Source organism: Mercenaria mercenaria, chromosome 10 (assembly GCF_021730395.1).
Source record: "Mercenaria mercenaria strain notata chromosome 10, MADL_Memer_1, whole genome shotgun sequence".
Classification (NCBI taxonomy): domain Eukaryota; kingdom Metazoa; phylum Mollusca; class Bivalvia; order Venerida; family Veneridae; genus Mercenaria; species Mercenaria mercenaria.
In genome coordinates, this window is record NC_069370.1 from 70,935,105 (window position 1) to 70,959,412 (window position 24,308).

Below are 24,308 nucleotides of genomic sequence, written 5' to 3' on the forward strand. Positions count from 1 at the left end.
ATAAAACCTCGGGCGAACGTTTCCATGTGATCTTGATATAACGGGGTTGAAACATTTGAAAACTGGTCCATGCATGTAAGAGATAATTATTGAACATACACGGGGGATGTCATCGGATTGCAGTGGGTAGAATTTTGCTGGCCACCATATGAGTTTTACAATGTCTAATGAAAAAAAAGTATAAAACCTTATTTTATTATTTTCAGTATATTATATGTATTATTTGTTTTGGTCTTGAAGTAATTTTTCTGTTTGTAGATTACAGTTCTTGAAGACATGTGCTTTTCATGTTTTTTTTACAATGCTGTATTGTGTGGTATTGAAAGTATTGATTATCTCTGTTCATTATTAATAATTTTTGAAAAAAATAGTATTCCGTTCGTGTGACATTATGCATGTTTTCTGTATTGCTTCTTAGGTGAGATATAAGTCTATTGGACCGCGTATAATTGTTTTGTATTGTATGTAATTATGTTTATATAATCAGACACGTTAATAAGTTTATATGTTTTATTGTATTTATGTTTCATCATGTTGTCAATTATATCAACTGAGTTAAATAAATAAATTTTGAAAGTTATTACACACTTATTCCTGTCTAATCTTATCTTTTTACAACTGATTTATGATTGAAATAAATTATATCTGATATCATGTGCCAAGGTTTGTTGTCCCTACCAGCGTACCGCCATATTGGTTTTCAAATGTGAGAATTAGGAAGGAAGAGACAATGACTGGATTTTATAAGCATTTCGGACTCTGTGTCGTACTTTTTGCAACACAAGGTACATTTTCTACTTCCATTTTCTGACACGTAACTTATTATTCGTCTGTAACTGTATGTGTCTAGCGTGTATTTGTATGTGGTATTTATGACAGCTATTTTCGCTGGTTTTTTTTCGACTCTGAGCAGTTAATATCAAGCGTCTTTAATTGCACTCGAATAGAAGGGACTGTGTAGAACTCTCAAATTATTTAGCTGTTGGGTGTCAATTTTCTAAGGGTTCTGGAATGTTAACTGAGGCAAAGAATAAAATATGTCCGCTAACCCCTAAAGTTTTATTGAAAAACAAAGCAAAATTTAACTTTTAAGAAGATTGTTAATGCACTTCGAAAAATGGAAAGATGTTGCACTCTCAAGAAGTCATATGTCGACATCCGCAGAATCGTAAACTATTTCTCGAGCTTCTGTCATATTTGGTGCAGAGCGGTCATAGAAAAATAAATCTTTACATTGTTAATATATGATCTGTGTAAACTGGCGTATTTCACGATTTTATGAAATCAAATTTCTGTACTAACAACCTCTTTTCAATAAGGCATCCGTGACTTATCTTAAGGCATTATAAACATCATTTCCATCCGATAATTCGTAATGTACATACACAGGTGTGTTGTTAATCCAGATATATACAATTTTAAACAGTTTTATAATAAAATAATACAATATTTGCTAATAATGTGTGTGTGAGCGCGCGTGACTGTGTGTGTGTCTATGTGTGCGAGTGTGTGTGTGTGTGTGTGTGTGTCTGTTTTTAAAGTACAATGATATTACAGAACTGAACCAAGCAGAACTGAATTTTTGTGCCCCTCCCCCCCCCCCCCCCCCGCCCCCCTTTCATTTTTTTTTTTGCTTGAGAGGGGACGCATGTGTGTTAAAACGTATTTGACATAGGACCATGAAACGTAATAAGGATACTAGTCAGCATGTGAGCATCTGGGTTTTGTTTTGGATTCCTGTCGGTCAGATCAGAGTTATGACCATTGATAAGGCAAAAATATACATAAAGGGCAAGTTTATGTCGCATGTATCTCATTTTTTTTACTTAGAGTTATAAAACAGTTTGGTATTGTTATATAGCAATCACAGTTGTGCACCTGGTGTTCTGTTTGGGATTTCACCCAGCCAGACCAGAGTTTTGGTCCTTGATTCAGTGAAAAATAGACATGAAGTGCTTAAAAATTTGTATTGTATGTATCATATAAGTACTTCACACAGAGTCATTATAAGAGGCCTCCGTGGTCGAGTGGTTAAGGTCGCTGACTTCACTTGCCCCTCACCGATGTGGGTTCGAACCTCATTCGGGGTGTTGAATTCTTCATATGAAGAAGCCACCCAGCTGGTTTACGGAAGGACGGTGGTATTCTTAACATTGATGTTTACTTTTTTTCCATGACAACAGTCGTCATATGTCATTTATAAACTTCTCTAAGACTAAGAGTAATACTATCACTTTGTAATAATATGGATCAATATCTTATATTTTTTACAAACCTTGTTATACATAGAGGGCACGAGAAAGCTCCCCATAGACAGCTGCATTACAGATAAATGTATTTACGTGCTCTTTTCAAAATTTTAAGTGGACTGCGACTTCTTTTGATTTACTGCTGCCCCAAACGTATAGTTCTGACTTATAACTTAATATAGAGCCAAAAAAGAAATCAAATATCTGACACAATAATTAAGGTTTTAACGTTTAATATCAATACATTTAACCTTAAAAGCTTTACCGACTAACTCTAAATTACCTGTATAATTAAACACAGCACCCAAATAGTTGAAATCACGACGACCAGTTTTTTTTCTTCTTTCTTTGCATATTTAACATAAACTCTTCATGTGAAAATAACCCGCCACGTTTTCTTAAAGCAACTACCTTAGTTTTGTCTATATTGACATCAAGGCATCCACATGTTTTTAAGTTTTTAATTTTGCTCTTGGGGTGAATTTCCAACATAAACATGTTATCAGCAAATGACAACGCACTATCGAAACTACATTTATTTGCAAAGCACTCTAATATCCTGCTGTAAAACAATTCTACATCAACACTAAACAGGGAAAAATAACATCGGCGAAATTTCCTCTCTTTGATGTAATCCAACTGCATTTTCGAAAAACATGAGAGTAATTATTACAATGTTTTAAACAAGATTTGACTCTTTTACAATACGGTGCACTTTACCTATATAATTATAGCCATTCGTATGTACACAGTCGCATGCTCTATAAAACAAAATAAAAAGATTGTTGTCATTCAAGTATTTTTGAACGAATGACATTAAAATAAACAAAACATCAACAGTAGATTTTCGTTTTGTAAAACCAAATTGTGTGGGTCAGACAATAAACTATTTTGTTCCTCGTTTATGGTAGTAAAGAGTTTAGAAAAGCAGTTGATTAGTGTTATTCCTGAATAGTTATTCATATTGTTATTTTTATGGAGTGACATCGCCAGCCTATGATTTAGGAAATATGACCACTATCAGTAAATATGCACAAATGTGCAAAGATAAAATATCATAGATTCAATAAAATATTAATTAATCAAATCATTTCCAGGGTATGCTTTGTTTTACGCTCACCTGAGCAAAAGGTTACCCTGGACTATGTTTCTGTCTTTTATATATTTACTGATTCCTAGGAATCAGTGAGCATTTGTAGGTTATGCATTGACCGGTTATTGATTTTAATTTTCAGAGGGTTCTGCCTCTGATTTCATCTTCTATTGGTAGGGGTTGAGATTTTGGCAGTAGTTTTCTGAACCGACCGCGGGTTTGTAATGATTCCCCTGGAAATATTCCACAATAATTTTGATTGATACACATTCCTTTTATCAGTTTTTTCTGGTAGTGGTTATAATTTATTTAACCTTAAATCTCCCGTCACACTTTTTCAATAACCGTTGTAAGGCGTTGTTCAAGGGTACAATAAATCTGTATAAAGATTCTTTGGAAGCATGGAACGCAGACAAGCAACATAAAAGCAGACTCGGTTTGATTGAGTCTGTTCATGAGAGGTAATAATATGTACAACATCTCTCAACCGGCTTTAGCGGAATTCTATAATAGTGAAAATGAATGTACTACATTATCCCAAAAGGACGTGATCCACAATTCAACTTAAATACGTCATCCAGTTAATATTTAGCTCTTCATTTTTCCTATAAAACAGAATGGGAGACAAATTGAAATTTGATTTTTAATACAGGTTTTTTTACCAACTGGTTTTTGATTCCGCTTATTTAGTAGAATAATGCACACAAAAGCTACGTAATTGTGTGATATCTAATGTGTCAGGTAAAAAGTACTTAACTTCCGTGGCAACCGGTGGTCATTTGCCTTTACATTCAGATAATTAGAAACACTGCACCGTACAACAATGATTTAAAAGCATTAATTTCAACAATTAAATCACCTATTTTTAGGAAATAAAGCATCAAAACATCTGTTATTAAACACGTTAAATTTCATTCCGTCTCTAAGGGCCATTTTAATAGGCCAATGTGCAGTCCTTATTTTAATTGTAACTCGACAATACGCTTCACTATAAATAATAGAACATTCAATAGACATTTCTTGAAATTCCTGTCATGTTATCGTGTAGATATACTTACATGTAATTCCCATAATTGCGATATACAGTATGTTGGACAAACGAAAACGACCTCTTAACACTAGATTTCGGGAGCACTGTTATAATATTTGTAATAATAATAAATTTCGAAATTTCTTGTACCATCATTTTCGTAAAACCGGACATTCAGTTAAAGTTGAAGATGTTTCTGTTTAACCTGTCGAACAATTGAAATATGAAGTTTATCAAAAGCGGATGCAAGGAGAAAATCATTAAGCACAGTGCATGTTTGGTGACTGACCTCTCTACAGTAGGTCGCTTCGCTTTCCTATTTGATAGTGCAATGAGTAACAAGACGAATGTTTGATGCATGGCATCAAAGAAGCCGCAATTTCTTTGTTCCTTAGAATGTTTTAGACATAGAAATACAGACGGTCTCTATGAAGTATAATGCTAAGTAGAATAAATGATTATAAAATTGGACCATGTAAAATCATGATTGGTGCACGGTGGTAATAAGATTCCATATCTTCAATATTTCAGATTTATACTTCATTTATTCATGACGGGTGAAAATATCAGCCCATTATCCTTCTGCATGTCATAAGTATGACTTTGACCTTTGAGGTAGGGGTCTGGGAGTTGCAAGCGACACTGTCTCAAAAAAAGACTGCATTATGCATCTTGACAAGATCTGACATGACATATGACCTCCAACTGTGACCTTAACCTTTGAGATAGGAATCTGGGGTTTGCGTAGGACACTTCGTCTCACTGAGATTAACATTCAAAGTTGGAATAGCAAATGACAATATCATAATGCTGACAAAAATGTAGAAAGCACCTTGAACCAAAAGGTTAACATTCCTGAATATACCTTTTATCATATGATTTAAAATATTCAAGGAAGCTAGGAAACTGCGAGCTGGCTGCCCCAACCCTAACTTTACCCTCATTTTTTCATTTATTTTTATGTTTGTATTTTTGGAGAGCAAGGGTGGAGGTAGTGGATTCCAAATGCTGCCAACAGAAGGGTATCCCCACCCCTTAACTTTCTTGATTTACAAATTACTAACTTTACTCTGATCACAATTCTAAATTGATATGCATTAATGATAAATTACTGTATATACCAGTGAAATGTTGTACAATTTAAAGCATACACCTCTTATATTAGAAAGCAAAACAATTCTATATAATCCAGGCAACAATATTAACAAACATATTTCTGTCTTAGATTTAATAATAGGGAAAAGTTTTGTCACTATGAAAGAAAGTATAATATTAAAGTAACACGTCTTGTGGGTGATGGGGCGGTAAGGGAGAAAGAAAATATTGAACAATTAAAATGATACAAAATACAAATCCAAATAAACAAAATTTTCCAATTATTTGTTTCCGCCAGCGCTCCGGCCTTCGACGGTATACTTTCACGCGCGAATGCTAAATAAATCTAAAAATAGCCAGGATTTCCCTAAATTTCTCATATATAAACCTTGGTATTAAATGCTCACCCTCAAAGGCAAAGACGTCATCCTAAAGATTTACTGGTAACTTACTAAATAAATCATTCTCTATCATTCTGTATCTACTCAGGTAAAACCATCTGTATAGACTTGCATTCCTACATGTAGATCGCTAATTTTTCGCGAAGAAGATAATTTCAAATACTCTATTACGTTTTAAATATATTTACATTTTTCACTTAAGTCAATTTATGATATAAAACATGCGAAATTCACAGAAATAACTATCAAATAAATGGAATAAAGTGTTTAAGTAGAGGACCCTTGACCAGTCTACAAAAATGGGGAAAAGTTCTTTTACAATTGTTGCTGACAAAGTTTTGTTATAATAATGATTATATACCTGCATTAAAAGGAAATTGAATGGTAAAAAAATCAGTTTCATTTTTTACTTTGAAATTTTATTAAGTCAGTTCGTTTTATATACAATGTTTGTAATCTAAACACAACAGTAATACAACAGCCGATCCTAAATTAATGAAGTCATCTATATATGAGAAAATTTCAAGCGTACCTACTGGAAGCGGCTTCCAATAAAGCGTAAGACTCCATGATGCAAAAACAGACGGAGGGAGTGGAATTTTGTCTTGCAGCTTTTGATTCTCTGACCTCAGGATTCGATGAATATTTGACATATTGAAATTGGAACATCATAAAATCATAGAAAGAAAACGTTGTTTTACATGAAAATTACACAGCTTATTAAATAAGAATTTTGTCTTGCAGCTTTTGATTCCCTGACCTCAGGATTCGATGAATATTTGACATATTGAAATTGGAACATCATAAAATCATAGAAAGAAAACGTTGTTTTACATGAAAATTACACAGCTTATTAAATAAGTACATAAATTCCAGGGTCCATTTGATGATAGAAGCTAGAATTCCCGAAAAGGGAGCAAGATAAGGGGCCTCATTTCTGGACAGTTCAGTGCCTTTAAAATCTAACCATTTTCAAAGAAATGTGGCACATCTTCGTTTTGTTGCATTTGCAACAATGTACGAGTACTGAAATTTCGAATAATAAGATTGGTCATCTTTTCTAGAAATTTTGAAAATTGAATGTTTTTATTTCTTTACAGATGGAATTCTATTTTAAAGGGGAATAACTTCTTGTGAATATTTGATGTTTGGAGCAGTACAGGACAATGCGTTTAAACATGTATTGGGCCGAGTGTTGTCCACTTAAAGACAAAGTTCTGTGAGACGTTCCATTTACGGTTCATAATATCTTTTTTATGTGATAATCATGTCTTTTTCATGAAAGTCATTATATGTTCAAAGTTTGTAAATGTCAAACTGTGAAGTATTGAATATTACGCCCAAATAGAAAAATGAGTCCTAAAACTAAAAAATATGTAGGTTTGTCATTGATTTACTTATTTTTTTCTATTTGTCCACCATACACATTTTTGACAGATTGCCATTTGCAATCAAATCAAAGGGAAACAACTATTGTAAGCAAATGTGCATAATCACTTTCATGAAACGGAAATGATTAATCAGTTAAAAGAGAATTATAAACCGTGAAAATAAGTTCTTACAATGTTTTGCAAACGAACAACGTCTTTACCGACATTCTAGAAATGAAAATAAACAATTTTCAAAATTCTTGAAAATGATGTTATAACCTTGTCATTCGAAATTTCAGCATCCGTACAGTGCTGTAAATGCATCAAAACGAAGATGTGCAACATTTCTTTGACCATGGTGTAATTTTAAAGGCGCTACACTGTCCAGAAGTGTGGCCCCTTAATTTGGACCCTATTCGGGAGTTCAAGCATCTATCAATAAATTGACAATCGGTTTTTAGAATAATATACCTTTTTTATAAGCTGTTCAATTTTCGTGCCATACAACGTTTTCTTTCTATGATTTGATGATGTTCAAGTTTCAAGTCATCAAATATCCATCGAACCCTTCAGACAAGTTGTTGGGTATATTGGTGTAACTATACCATAGACTGAGACTATTTATGTGTTTTACTTTATATAAGCTGATATTTTGTCACTAGTGTTACAACCTTTCTCAATGGGGACACTGTCTTGTCTAACTTAAACGCGTTTAAACCCCTTTTCCTTAACAAAGGTTATTGACTGTTCCAAGTCGGTGCCTATATTTTCAACTTGTTTTTTGTCCATTTCGTATTTCATGTTACGTATATTGTTTAGTTTTTGTCGGTCGAGCCCTTGCATTTACACCCCCTCTTCTTTTACTATTAATGAGGCTAGGTGCCCATCATATTTTTTGCCACCGGCCGTCTCTGGGCGGTGCCCAAATGTGTGACTGATTTTTACTGCTTGTCTGTTTGTTTGCTCTGTGTGTGTGTGTGTGTGCATGTGTGTACGTGTGTGTTTGCGCTGCTGTAGTTTGTTGTGCGTTTTTGGAACGGATGCGTACGTGTGTGCGTGTGTACGCGCGTGTTGCTGTGGTTTGTGGAGTAGGGAGACTGCGTTTCGAGAGCGTGGCTTTCCCTGTTGAATATTCACCCTTGTCTTTTCCCACTTTCTCTAACAAACACCAAACAGAAACGAAAAGAAAGTCCTTATTGTGAAAAAAAAAATATCATGTTATTCTTGTGATCAATGTATTAAAGGACAGTATGAATCTTGTATTTCACAACAATCAGGAATCTTTTCAGTAGTCAATATTGCACATGAATGTAAATCCGCGACACAAAATGATCATGATTCTTTCAATGAACGTGATGAAGAATCACTACTATCGGACATGGTAAAAATGCTGTATAATTATGTTGCCCATTCAGATCAATACTTCCTTTCAAAAGCGCTAAAGGTATCTAAAATATTTAACAAACTAGGGTACAATTTTTTAAAGGGTCTACAGTAATTCGCCGTCTTTACTATCAGTAAACAGGATCTCTGTTATACAAGATTATAATGGGGAAAACGCCCAATAATTTATGTAAATTCATTTATGTATGTTGTTAAAGAAATTGATTGCAAACAACCTATTTCAATACTGGTGTATTTACATGACACCCTTCTTGACATTGTGGGTGAAATCTCACAGTTATAAAAATTCACAAATTACAAACAAAACCCAGCATATAACGCTGAAAGAAATGGCAGTAGTTGTTCTTTAAAGAAACATTTTTCTTCTTTTCGAGTTATAAAAATTGTTGAAAGGAATTTTAAGAACATTTTTATTTGGTGTTGAGAAATGTGAACGTTGGACCATTTCTGCAAGGCCTCTCAAGAATTTTTGTAGACTTAATTTTGAAAAAGTGAACTCTTTAAATTTTACTTCCGAAACTTTTAATTTGTTGTTTTTTCCTTCACATTTATTGTTTTGTATTTGTATTTGGGATATACTTATAAGCACCATATTTATCCTACGTTTGTACTGAAACAAAGAGTAACTATTGCCCAAGGTCTATATTTAATTTCAAAATTTTCTGTGAAAGAAAAACGGTTTATCATTAATCTTTGTTTTTTAATTTCAGCATTACAAAATTGATTTAAGAACAGTTACTCTTGTCATTAAAGTACTACTATTATTGTTCTGGATACCTTTTTAGTTCCCCTCTACCACAAAAACACCAAAGTTAATTGCCAACAACTCGTGTTTATAATGGCCATTTGACTGCCCTGGCACATTCTGCTTGCAACAGGCATGCTATTACTCGCTAGGCGGAGCTTTCGGTTTCTTTTTTCTTCAAAAATCAATAAGCACAAAAACATATTTAAAATACGCCAGTATATTAAAGAATATTTACATTCACTTTACATTTTGGATATAAAGAGAAGAAAAGCGTTTACTTTCGTATAAAACAACATTAGTGTAATTATATCAAGGACGGCATTGCACGCATAACCTGACCTTATTCATAAAAATTGAACACAAAAAATTTTTTGGCGAAAACATGACAATTAGCGCTGCGTCAACGTCGAGTTTTTCCACCGCGCCCCCGACATTCTAACTACTAAATCTCGACTTTTCGCCCCACTACCTCGCTAGTTATCGTGTTTTCGCTCCGCGCTCCCGCTAAATAGCGAGTTTTTGCCCCGCGCCCCCATCATTTTAACCATCTAATTCCTCGTGTTTACGCTCGGCGAGGTGAAAAGTTCGAAATGGCACAAATCAGCCACATAGATAATTGCAACATTTAACACTTACAAAACGAAAATGCAAAAAGTCGCGGGGCGAAAAGGCTAAATTTAAGCATTACAATGGCGGGGTCGCGGGGCGAAAACGCGAAATGGCAGAAATCAGCCACCATAGTTACATATGAAAGAATATGTCGAAATGTTTATGTTGTAATTAATTTATGATTCAAAGTTGGTATTTATACACTATAACAACTGTCAGGTAAATAATTTCGATATACATAATTTGTAAACAATTTGATACCAAACGTGCCTGGTGTGAAAGCACTTTGTTTAATAAGAAATAAGATCATTGCATACAGAACTATCAAACACACTCAGTTGAGTTTATATATTACAATCATTTATTCACAAACTTCATTTTGTAGCAAATATTTCTATATCAAGGTCAAAATCTTAAACAATGCATATATAATTTGGGCTTCAGATATAAGGAATCAGCCATATGAAATGAATTCAAGAATATGAGCTATAAAGTTCATTTATTTACATGTTATGTATAATTTTCTAATATTCTTCCTTCCCCAAGAACAATAGAACTGAAATGAAATTTGACTTTATCTGATACCATGGCAATATTCAACTTAAATTAATTTGATTGATTGGTTTGTTTTTGGTTTAAATAGCACCACTTTTCAGCCGTGTAACTATCCTGTTCTCCGCAAGTAACTATCAACATCTTAATATGAATCAGGGGTTGAGGACAATTGATTTCATCAAAAAGTTGGCCCTAGTTAAATTGAAAATTGCTAGACCTTTACTGGTAACTGTTTTCATTTTTAAAACAAAATATCAAACTGCAATCTGACTGACACTTGCATAGAAGCAATGAATATGCTGTGTTTTAAATCCCCGCATTAAGACCTTTTAAATCACTTCTTCCCAAGTTACCTCTTCCTAGATCTTCGTCAAACTGTGTAGCATCCTTATACGGATCCTCACGTTTGTTGATACCAATAAGAACCAAATGGGGGTCGTGTCTTTACATTGAATTAGATATGGAAACTTCGGAACAATTTTCTTCTCCGAACTTGGTAAAGTTAAGATTTTTTTCAAGAATAATTGGCTAGATAATCCAAATTGGGTCATTGTTATTTACCTTTAGTTACATATAGAAAACTTTTTTTAAAAAATCGTCACCTTCCAAACCTTCAAGGCTTAAGGTAGAATCCAAAACATTGTATATAAAGCACTGGTACGGAGAATCGAAAAAGCTCTGTCTCCAATAGCGCATGGCTTAGAGGAAAGACTTTTACATCAAGTATTTCTGCCAAGATTTAGGAGCCATCACATGGGTCTGCGTTTTCTCACATAAAGCTACATCAGGAAAACCTTTTTCTTCTCTTGGCTAATGCACACTTATATTTGCCTAAAAATACATATACTGGAATGATGTGAGAAAAATCATATGATATTCAACAGATAGTTCATCAAATCTGAGCGATATTCGTAGCTTCAGAGCTGTGTTTTAAAGAAAGGAAAATGGTTTTACATTGGTTACCAAGAGATAAAAGTACATCTTTTTTTTTAAACGGCAGATTTTCAAATGTGTGTGTGTGTGTGTGTGTGTGTGTGTGTGCGTGTGTGTGTGTGTGTGTGTGTGTGTGTGTTCGGGTTTAACGTCTTTTTCAACAATTTTTCAGTCATAAGATTTTCAAATGTGGTCAATCATATTTGAGCAACATTTTATGACATTTTTTTAGTTTTCATATATTCTGATATTTAATTAAGCAACATAAAGACCCAATACATAATGTTAGATCCCTACTCGAAATGTATATTACATTACTTTTCATAAAAGTTTGCAATTACCTCCCTTTAATATAAAAGTATTCAAAAGTGGACTATTTCTTTAGATTTTAATATAATTTGTGCATTTGTATTTTAACAAATTGAGATATTTCAACTACCCGAAACAAAAGGCAAGTTTTAAAACAGCATGTAGCTGTGGAATTCATCCATCTTTAATCTTTCTTGCTTGCGCAACCGAGATAGGCAAATGGAGGTAATAACATCTTTTTTAAGTTTTGCATTTCTTATGCATTTTAGCAAAATATATACTTGTTAATGCAAGTCTTTAACGAATCTAATACAATGGCGGTTATATTCATACTATTCCTTAGGCAAAATAGGTTTATTAAACTTATTCTTAAGCTGAAACAACGCTGTCTTGGTTGGGCAACCAGGATAGGAATATCAAATTTTATAAAAACAAAGAAAAATATCAAACAGGGAGTGCCACGCACCAAAAGCGCAGCCTCCTCAAAACGAACCCCCCCCCCCCCCCCCCGGGTTAGGGTTATACTTCAACTGAAAATCTAACATGTATTAAGAATTCAGTGAACACAACTAAGTGTAAATAAATGATTAGTTGTTGAAGCTTTGAACAAATCCATTAGTTGTCCAAACTTTGATTAACCACTTTTAGTACCATTGTTTTGCTTATTTTCAGTTTCAGGGATAGATTTCACTATTTCAAGGGATAACGTTGTGGTTGGAAGTACCGGAACATTAACAATGAGATGTGACGTCACTGAAAACGATGTTGTCACAATTTACCTTATTCAGATAAGGCGAGAAACTGTCCAAGGATCAGATATTTTTGAATCAATTGTGGAAATGGAAACAGGAGATGCAACGTCTGAAACTCCTACTTTAAAAGTAACAAACAACAAAGATTTCGTTGCTGGAGGCACATTTGATAAGACTACACCCGGTAACACATACCTGTCAGTGAGCATGAATATAAGTAAGCTGGTGTGCAGCGATGTCAAAGCTTACATATGTGAACTGTCATATAAAACTACTGCCGATTTAATAAAATCGGTGGAAAAAAATGGTACCTTTTCTGCCTATGGTAAGTATATCCTTTACTTGAGATTTTATAGAAGCAAACACACTGTTACTCTAAATTGACAGTTTCATGAACAATGCATTGTTATCACCTACATTATTTGATTCATGTAGTAATCAAAATCGGATATGTTTAAAATATGTGAAAAACAAAACGCTCAAAAATAAGTACTTCAATGAAAACTTTCGAAATCTTACCAACAAAGAATATTACCTGTTTGCGTCTTAATATTCTCTAATGTAAGCTAAATGTAGATCATAATCTATCAAGGAGACCCCCATGAAAAAGTCGAGGCTTTTAATTTCTAACTAGACAGCTTGTATTTTCTAGCTAGTCGTTGCTAGTGTTACTTCTTCAGTAAATATTTGGTATTTGTGACTTATGAAGTGACTGTTCGAGGATTTATCTATTACTAAGACAGTTACCAGTTTATGATGTGGGACAAAGTATTGCAATGCTTTTGGCTGGGCAGATTCCACGTTACGTTGCACGTCGTTTAAACGTTAGTCGTACCATGGCCTGATCGTGGTTGGAAAAGGTACCTGTTACAGAGTCCTATAGAGGCCGTCCGTGGAATATAACGGCCAACTGTGGAATATGTAAAATGTAGAAAGTTTCAAACTGCTAAACAATTTGATTTCAATTTCGGAATGTCATCTTGGGGAACATCTGTGAATAAACACTTTTTTAAAATAGATCCTATTCTGATGTCCTTACACCGTCAATTGACCTTAGAACACATAACATTTGGATTGTAGTCCTCTCTTTCACATTGAAACGTTCCGTAATTTTCATATATTTCTTTAAGAATACCCTGAAAATAAAACAATAATGTATACAATCAATTTATTCAATGTCTTAATAACAATATGGCCAGTTTCATTTCATTAGAACATTTGAGATTTGGTAACAACAACAGTTTGAATAACAACCCCACACTTTTCAAAGTATATGAAAATTATAGGTGACCGATTATAAATGTCTATGAGTGTATGTCAAAGAATGTTGGTTATAACAATGCATAGCTCTTGAAACTGTCAACAAAAATATACTCTTACAGATGACCGTACAGTGGTTGTAAGTTGTGACATGTACTTTATACAGGATACAATCAACTAAAACTGCACCGTCATTGGTAAAAATGATATACTGTCTGGATGTAAGATCTATTATTTTATATATAGCAAAAAGAGCTTAAAATATTTAGGAAATTAAAAGATTCAACAACATGCATGTATAATTATATCAATGCATTGTGAGATTTAATATAAGTTTTGACCTCAGGTCTCACTTGTTTCAAAAACAATAAATAAAGTAAGTTCACATTTGCCCCATATTTTCCAAACTCCGGATGAAAAATCTGGCCTAAGAAGTATATATATATTTAATGACCATTCTCAAATGGCGAAAACTACATAGAAATTGGGACAGCAGATGAGTTTCTTGAGTTTAAATCACAAGATAAGGGGTTGCACTAAGTGAGAGATAAGTCGATTATACCATAATACAACACTACGGTCGACGAGCAACCTAGCGTTTGAAAGAACTAGAGATCAATCGATTATACCAATAATAATCATCTTCAGTTATAAACCTTGCATTGCTAAAATATTCGAAAACTGACAGTATCTGTCTAATAATTTAATCAGTTCTTATCCAATATTCTCTAAACTTAGTCAGCATGTTAATGGGTATATGGCTTGGTCAAGTTCGAATATCAGTCGGACAGTGATTGTCGATCTGGAGTTATGGCCCTTGATTAGCCGAAATTGAGAAATTGTCTGCTCAGTAAGTAGTTCTTGTTGTGGCGGGCGTATATGGTAAAATTCCAGCACTGATCTTATAATTTAAAATTGTATCTGCTGTACTTACGTTTAAGTTGTACATTTTTCTGGAAAAGCCAATGTATACTTGAGGCTGAAAATTACGTATCCACTTTTGCTCTGGTGGCATTGGTGTTTTACTAACAGCTCTCGTTATTTGTTTATTTCTTTATTATTAATGATCTGTAATCGTATATTTACAATAAAACATATACATACGACAGAATGTTTTCACAACAATATGGCCATTTTAAGGACCATGATGGCAGTGTAGAAAATCCAGAACAATATCGTTTTATTTACACGTTTTGCCAACAGGCATGTGAGCATATCACGGGTTATTAATATTGGCCTCTTTTAGCATCAATAATGGGACTGAGTGACTTGTCTTATGTAATACTAATATACCAACTCTTAATATATTATTGTTTAGTTTACCCTGAAGTAAAGACATTAGAAGGGAAGAGGAACGGTTATATAGTACAGGGATCATCATCTTCAGATCAAGCAGCATTTGATGTCGGTGATGAATTGGAACTTACATGCACCGCTAATATTGGAAGTTTACCAGCAACCACAATCAGATGGCGAAAGACTTCTGAAATGGGACAAACGGAAGAGTTTATAAGGTATCTACCACCAGCAGGATCATTTGAAGAAGGGACTGCAATAAGTGACAATCAGTGTGGTTATACCAGAGTAGCAACTATTAGATACAACACTACAGTCGCAGATGCAAACAGGGATAACAACCTAGCATTTGAGTGCTCTGTTTCTGTTAGTGGAAATCCATATGGAACAGATTATACAACACAAAACAATCCTCGGTTTTATGTGGAGGTCAGTAAATACTTCATCATTTTAGAATTGTTGCAAGTGTTGCCTGCTGCATGTGCGTATTTACTTTGTAAATTTCTTTGAAGAAATACTTTAATTTTGTTCCCAGTCTTTATTCTTTTTAATTCATTCGTAAAACGTAGGATTCGCGACATTCTGAAAAGTCAACCCGAATTCTTTTCTTTATTTTGTAGGTTGGGTTCGGACGCGACATCGATACATAGAAGTAACGGATGCATTTTTGTGTCTTTTTTACTATATCATTTGATTTCATTCAGGCTTTAATAAACTTTCAGTGAAAATTTGATTTAAAAGACAACTTAATTATGACATGTTCTCTTACCGATGCTGATATAGTCCTATGTGGACCTAGCATAAAGTGTAGATGTCAGTTTGGAAAAAAAATAAATAGAGAGGGAAATACATGTAATGGTAACAGTATAAAACTACTAACGGTAATTTCTTTAGCTTTGACAGTGTTACAGGAGTACGAAACAGTGTCACGGTCGTCGTTATTATTTGTAGGGACACTTTAAAGCTAACTTAAAATTGGCATTTCGTGACCGGGAGAGGCTAAATTTCAGGGCAGACAAAAAGCAAATGCTGGATAAGTATTTTTATGGCTTGCAATTAGACACATGTAGTCATGAAGCAGTATATGTATTATATATATGCAAACGAAGATAAGTATCAGTACAGAACTTTACAAAGTTTACGTTCCGCAAAAACTCTGTATTCACCGTTTTTCTATGGAAATTAAAAGCGAACAAAACTACTTAAATATATTTCAAGCATTGATAGATAAATCAAAGACTGAATCAGCCTGGACAGTGTAGCGTAGATGCCCAAACTGGCACATTTTAAAACACATTTTTACGTATAGGGTTTCAGATATCATAAAGCCTTATGTACTTCTTAAAATGCAACAACTAATACAGTTGAATGTTAGGAAAATTTATGATTATACATGTATTTTCAAGTAAATAATGCAAATGACCATGGCTCAAAGAAGTTAGCTGGAAGTAACATGCACTTTATTTAATGTAAGCACATGTAAGGTAAAATAAGATAATATTTTATTATAAGTCCGCCGTTATTATAAACTAGGTAAGATATAAATGCATAAAAACAGGTTGAGAATTCTTACTATAAGCGACAAGCCTTAGTCAATGATTTGAATGGAAAATGCTATTGAATTTATCTGCAAAACTTTCCTCGTTTCTGAAAATATTTAAATTTTAATAACACTTGTCATCTTATCTAGCTAAAAATAGAGCTAGATATAAATCCCGCACGATAACTCAAACGATAACATGTTTGATAATTATGATTTATCTTCATTTAAACGTTTCAATACAGAAAATATTTTTGTATAACATTACAGTATGAACTTAACTTCTTTTTGCGTTCAACGATGCATGCAAACGATAATATAAACATGCTGTCGTTTAAATTTTAGAATGTTGAGCAGTTTGCAAATATTTTGCAGGTGGAGAGTGAATATCTGACAACACCGGAATATCTGACGACAACGGAACATCTGACAACCATTAACAATGGAATATCTGACAACAAGGGAATATCTATTTGCCACTTCTCCTTAGTTATGGAAGTGTTTATCAAATTATGTGAAATTTTTAAGGTGTTTAATTGAAGGATTTATTTGCTGTGATGGAAGCCTTATCCCACGACCAAACTAAGAATGAGTACTAATGTAGGAAAATCTCGGGTGAAGACCAGGACCCCACCCCAACCATGCATATTTTAAGTGAGTGGAATCGCCAGATCAGAATAGCTTACTTTTATTTCATAGACCGCAACCATTTACATCATTTTATAACCTGTATAGAAATGTTTATTTTTCAAGATACATTGTATGTGTAAATTCATTGCATTGCATAATTTAGATTAAACAGGAGCATTCTAGATAGTTTAGCAGTTCTTTTTTCCTTATATTAAAAGTGGTCGGTCATATTTAAGCAACATATTACGACATTTTTCAGTTTCTATACACCCGAAGGGGCGTATTATGTTATGACGCCAGTGTCCGTCTGTCCTTCCGTCTGTCTGTCTTTCTGTCTGTCTATCCGTCCGTTAGCAATTTCGTGTTCGCTCTGTAACTCTTAAACTCTGATTTCGAAGAAACTTGACACAAATGTTCACCACATTGAGACTACGTGCAGAGTGCATGTTTTGGATGGCTCGTTTCAAGGTCAATGTCACACTTCGGGGTCAAAGTTCATATGAGTTTGTTTCATGTAAGCTCTGTAACTCTTGAACTGCTTGAAGGATTTTAAAGACACTTGGCACAAATGTTCACCATATCGAGACGACGTACATGTTTCGGATGGCTCGCTTCAAGTTAAAGGTCACACTTAGGGATTAAAGAGCATACCTTCGGGCGTATATTGCTTTTTGTTTTCTACATAGGAAACATATGGGGCGCTACTTTTTCTCTCTTTTTTTAAGGCCGAACACCAATCAGTCCGGCTGTTCTTTATTTCATATTAAATCCAATTACATAAGACATACCTTCAAGACAAGGGTAGTCTCGCAGGAAGTGAAAAGCTAGAAATGCTGATAAAAATATGTTTATTATTTTTACAGAGAAAATAGTAGCGGTGGCATTTGACCCCTTCTAACCATAATCAGGACGCTTTACTCATGCGTAAACTGCAAGCGTTTATTGACTCCGTAAGTACTGCGCATAGTCTACCGGAAGAAACCCGAACAACACCGATTACATCAAATTATATCGACTTTCAACTCGGTAGTATATATGATATCTGTTTGGTTCTCTTCTTTTTTCTTTTTGTTTTTGTTGTTTTTTTTTATTGCGGGGGATATGTTCACGCTTCTAACCTTAATGCGACGCTGTCTGTGCTTCGTGTCGCCGGTAGCTCTGCTATTACAGTTAAATGAAAAAACTTATTGGGTGATCTGAAAATTCCGTCCAATCATGTACCCATACATTTTCAAGCATTTTCAAGTTGCGTGAGATAATCTACCATACTGGCATCAGTAAGGTAAACTAGTGACGTGTAAAATTCCCATATTCCAATCTACCATTCACTATCAATAACTCATTTCCCTTTAATAAAGTTAACATTTGTCCATAAAGCATTCACGGTTTTAGCTCTAGATTTTCTATTTTGAATGAATTCTGTGCTACCTTCCGGCATAATTACATATCATTGCAAGTTAACATATTCAACAGTCACTTTCTGCTCTGCTATTCAAACCTCAAGTTATATAAACTTTGCCTAAAACTTTATAAATTAAACATTATTAAAGATATCAAACAGATTAGATAAGATAAGATATTTTATTAGTGTCTTACTTTTAATGATACATATACTATACATTATAAAATCATCAAGGAAACCTACACGAGAGACTATATTATTTATTTATTTTATTTTTCTATGATGATCTTTAAAACGCCGTAAAACATATAGCAAGCATTGCATATCAAAATAGTAAAGTGTATTACATATTTATTTTTTCACAAACTGTTATCAATAACATTCCCTGTTTAAAACTTTGTAAACCCTAAAGCACGTTTTGTATGTTAAAATAGTAAGATGTATTAGATATCTTCATATTCAGGGTTACCATGTTTACTTTGAAATTTAAGTTTATAAAAATCTTCTTCTATCAAGAATTTCATGGCAGATTCTGGCACAGAATCTTGTCACCTTAAAATTGTTGGACCCTAAGGTTACACAGTTTTTCAATATCAATATATAATGCAAATTGTTCATTGTGTTTTAGAATATGCTGAAACATTTTATATCGTAAATCAATATGAATCGAACAGTGCATTAAGTAATAGAAAGAGTAGGGGTTCACGAGAATAATCTCATTATTCGAGTGGCCCCTACGCTTTCCGTTTTGTATCATGGTCCGCCAATATGAACAACGCATCGGCTACTAATTTTGATTGACAAGTTAACATTCCATTTTAAGCCTTGGTACTATCGCGTGACAAGCGTACTCTAACTGAATAGAGAACGGTTTCAGAAAGTTCAACATTTCCCTACAGTATTCTATATGTAGGCAGGACCTAAGACATGTTCTCTAACTTAGTTAGAGTACGGCTTATAGCCGCGCCTCTTCCTCAGTTGAAGAATATTACAGATAGAAGTTAACAGTTATAATGACACTGCAGGTAAACTATGATAAAAAACATGCTTAGACTGTACAGTAAAAACAGGATCATTGCTCTTGCGGAATGTTCTTTAACCTACTGGTTTTGAGCCGTATAGGGGCTACGCTGTATCTAAATTTTGCCAGTGCACTGAGATGTAAACCCTGGCATGCAACATTTTTAACATAATATTGTAACGTGGCGCTTTGCCACCGTCACAAGGGATCCGTCTGGGCCTGGGTTTGGCTAAGTTGTATTCTAATGATATGGAAGGGAACTCATAATCGAGACATATAACATTTAACAATTTTATTAACTGTAAAACTGTAACCAAACCTTCTATAAGTTTCAGATATATAACGTATTATAATGAGAATATATGTAAAGTCAGTTTATAGCGTCAGATATTTATGTAAATATGCTTGGTAAGTCTATGTTAGTAGTTAAATAATGATATTTTATCGAGGTAGTGTCAGTAAAGTTCTTGTACTGCTACAGTTTCAATTTCAGTAATAATTCTGATGTTTGGATGTTATGGTATAATTATTCCTAAAATCTTATGAGTCTATCACACTTTGAAATATCACACAATCTGTCCAGATCATGAAATCGTCTATTACTATCTATAACACTTTTACGGTAGACTCTAGTATTATTGAGTACAATGTCAATAAAGTCTTCAACTGTAGTTACGGTTTCGGGAACTCAAGTGTTTATGCCAATGGTGATTTTGGTTGCTATGCAAGTCCGTTACACAGGATATCAGGTTGTCCGGTTATTTATTGTTGGAAACGTCTTAAGCCTTATCAGGATCCAATGTGCTGACAAGAGTTCAAGTGGACATCAATGAAAAGAGTCTAATGTACAGTTTTGTAACTCAGCCATTACTGTCGCTGTAAGTTTAAATGGTACCACGCTTTGAGAAAGTTGGGTAGTCCCTGACGGTAATAAATGACTGTTCAATAGCACTGAATATACTGAAGTATAGACTGTTTGGTAAAAATGGCACAGTTCTTTGAAAGTTGGTGTTATGTCACTGACGGTATTGAAGTTCTGACTATATGGTAATAAACATCAGCCCGCTACATTATGCTGACGGTTTTGAAGAACTGACAATTTGATAGAATAGCACAGCTCTTTGGAAGTTGGTGTAATCACTGACGGAGGTGTAGTTATGAGGATACAGTAGAATAACATAAACCCTTTATGTTATACTGATGGCGTTGTAGAACTGACTAAAGGTAAGATGGCACAGCTCTTTGTAAATTGGTGTAATCACTGACGGTGGTGTAGTTATGAGGATACAGTAGAATAACAAACCCTTTATGTTATACTGACGGTGTTGTAGAACTGACTAAAGGTAGGATGGCACAGCTCTTTGGAAATAGGTGTAATCACTGACGGTGGTGTAGTTTGACACATCCGATGGTAAATGATTAAGGTTTTATAGCACTAACGGTTGTGTAGAATTGCACAGCTCTTTATCACTGACGGTGTTTTAGAATGACATCAATACTATAAAGCACTGACGGTCTAGTACCAAAACACAAAGACTATTATGATGGTTTGGTACCCTGACGGAGCTATAGGATATCACAACTCTTTTTAAACAAGTGTAATCAATTACGGTAATAAAGCACTGACGGCACTGGTTCTGTAGAATGACACATTTATGATATTACTGGCGGTAATAAACACAGCACACTGGAATATATTATTAACACTGACGGTAAGGTAGTACTGACGGTTCCGTAGAATGACATATGAGAACTTTATTTTACTGACGGTAAAGTAGAAGCACAAACTCAGCACATTTATACTGACGGTTTTGTACACTGACGGTAAAGTAGCACCGACGGTATTTAACAATGACGGCTAATGAGTGAAACACAAACACTTGTTATTTAACACTGACGGCTTTGTACACTGACGGTTCCGTAGAAGGACACTTGAGAACTTTTTATTACTGACGGTACTGTAGATGCATGGACACAGCACACTAGGAAAATAATACTGGCGATTTTGTACACTGACGGTAAAGTAGCACTGACGGTATTTGACAATGACGGCTAATGAGTGAAACACAAACAGTTATTTAACAATGACGGTTTTGTACACTGACGGTTCCGTAGAATGACACTTGAGAACTTTTTATATTACTGACGGTACCGTAGAATATCACACTGGCGGTTTCATTTGTTGAACACAACCGCCTGTTGAAATAACTGACGGTAATTCACATGACGGTTTTGTAGCACTGACGGTTCTTTAGAAATTGCACAACCTTTTCACATTGACGGCAACAGCTGACGGTAGTGTAGGTCCACCGGCAGAGAGGAAACAAAAACCGTAGGACCTTACGTTTCGTACCGTCCACGGTTACGGTGCTATTGGTATTCAGCAGGAGACGGAGGGAGTTGGATGACGGTTGACGGTGGCTATGGTCAACGGTATATCCGAAAGACGGTAATTCTAGACGGAGACGGTAGTTGTTAATACCTGTACAGAGGTGTCCATCGTTGTTACGGTTCTGAACCACCCGAGACTCCAACTCGAAGTGACCTGTGGCTGCTTTCTGCCTTTTATAGTAGCTATCGCAGGCCGATTACGTCACAACAAGTGCGCTCATAGAATAGAGAGTATTTAGGTTTAGAGATTATCCAAAATGGAGGTTTTTACTTCTTCCGTTATAGTTTTAAAGTTATTGAAGCTTATTTTGAAGATCATGTGTTACGCAAAGCCAGTTTTTAGTATCAAATGATTATTTCACAGCAGAAATAAGGGTAAGATGATAATAATTTACCCGTGAAATAAATTTTATGTCTGAAATTACAGGGACTAAGTTACGCCTTTGCTTGAAAAAGGTGGGTGGGGAATGATTCCAATACTCTTTCATCTGTATTTCAGCATTGCGCCAACCGATTTTGAAAAACAAGGTATCGTTGGACTCGTCTCCTTGCGTGCTTAAACATCATTATATAATCTGTTCCTGATTTATATGCCATAGATTTTTAGAAAAAGAAATAGGTCAAATACAACTAACAGTGGTCAATTTCTGCACACACACAAAAACAAAAACAAAATATTGTCAGGTACAACGGTGGTGAGACTGAAAGGTCATTACAATATTCTGTATGTTTCTGTATGCCCTTACCTTATTACACCAGTTACCTCTTCTTGCAGTCTGAGCATTCAACTCCTGTACCAACCTCTAAATAACAATTCCATTCATTTCCCTTGGATTTTGCTTTTAATTAACAATGTTTTTATCCACACTGTTTATACTTGTAGTTTTGAACAGCTGTGGGATTCCAGCTTCTATGAATAGCTTCTCAAGTCTGAAACTCCAATTTCGAACCTATTGTTACTTTGTAAAGTAGACCACTGAAATACTTTGAATTTTGTTCTGTCATTCGACATTGCTCGAAGACTATACCAATGGTACAAAACTGTCGATAATTGTTTAACATGTACATTTAGCCATCCAACATCTCCATTCACAGCTACATTTGGCGTATACCGACCAGCTCCTATAAAAGTCCTCGCCGCTCTATTCTGTATTGCTGTTATACTTGAAAACTGAGGGATAGAGTCATACAGTTTTAAAAAACTATTGAATGACAGACCACTATAGCTTTTATGTTTTGAAATTATCATACCATCATTTGAGAATATCCAGCATTATCTGAAGATCACCCTCATTTTCACTTAGTAAAATAACGCCATCGGCGTAAAGAAAAATGGCAACTTTCTGTCCATCAATGTCTATATCAAGTTCCAGTGCTTTCATAGAAGGGACAAGGTCGTTTATTTTGAGGTTACATGTATATAGCAAAGGAGACGAACTACATCTCTGTTTCAGTTCACAATTCACTACAAACCAGTCTGTATTTCTGCCATTTATTCTTACACAAAATTTTACATCCCTATACAGTGAGAGTAATGCATTATACACATTACCATTACCAATACTTTCAAGTTTCATAAAAAAAACAATTTCAAGGTCAATGGTATCATAAGCTTTTTTGTAATCGATGGAGGCTGCAAACGCAGATGCCCGTTTTAATTTTCTTGTTTCTATAATGGATGTTAAACATGATAAATGATCAATCGAACAGATATCGGAATCTGGGTTACCTTATACCGTTAAATTTACGGGTAGAATGTACGTCATGCATTTATGTACATCAGTTTTTCAAAGGGGGAGGGGGGGGTCCCAGTTAGGTGTCTGCGCAAAATGTTTTTTGATTTTATTTATACTTTATGGTAATATACCTACATGTATTAAGTTTCATTAACAAGTGTTACTGTTACCAGTTTTGACTTACTTTTATAGATATTCACATTTAAAGTGGGTGGGGTAATCTGACATGTGACCAGCCAGGAACACGATTTCTGTTATTTTTTTAAAAATGGTTATAACTTTTTACCTGAAACTTTCATGATAAAATAACTAAGCAATGGACATTCACACAACATGTTGCATTTTAAATTGTACTGAATACTTTTTTCAGCACAGAGCCACAAAGTGGTCTAATCAAATTTATTGATTTTCAATGGACGAACTTCACCCAAAAGCTAAAACATTTTTTATTAGTTGAGATATTAAGGTGTTATTTGCAGCAGAT

General features: G+C 34.5%; 1 protein-coding gene across 1 annotated transcript; it reads left to right on the forward strand.

Annotated features, from left to right (window-relative positions):
• The first annotated feature begins 665 nt into the window (after positions 1 to 665).
• LOC123559743 (uncharacterized) lies at positions 666 to 17,443 on the forward strand. The gene is made up of 4 exons (XM_053553317.1): positions 666 to 785; positions 12,469 to 12,873; positions 15,127 to 15,533; positions 17,020 to 17,443. Exons 1-4 carry the CDS (start codon positions 731 to 733, stop codon positions 17,182 to 17,184), a joined length of 1,032 nt encoding a protein of 343 aa, XP_053409292.1. The 5' UTR covers positions 666 to 730; the 3' UTR covers positions 17,185 to 17,443.
• Positions 17,444 to 24,308: the final 6,865 nt, after the last annotated feature.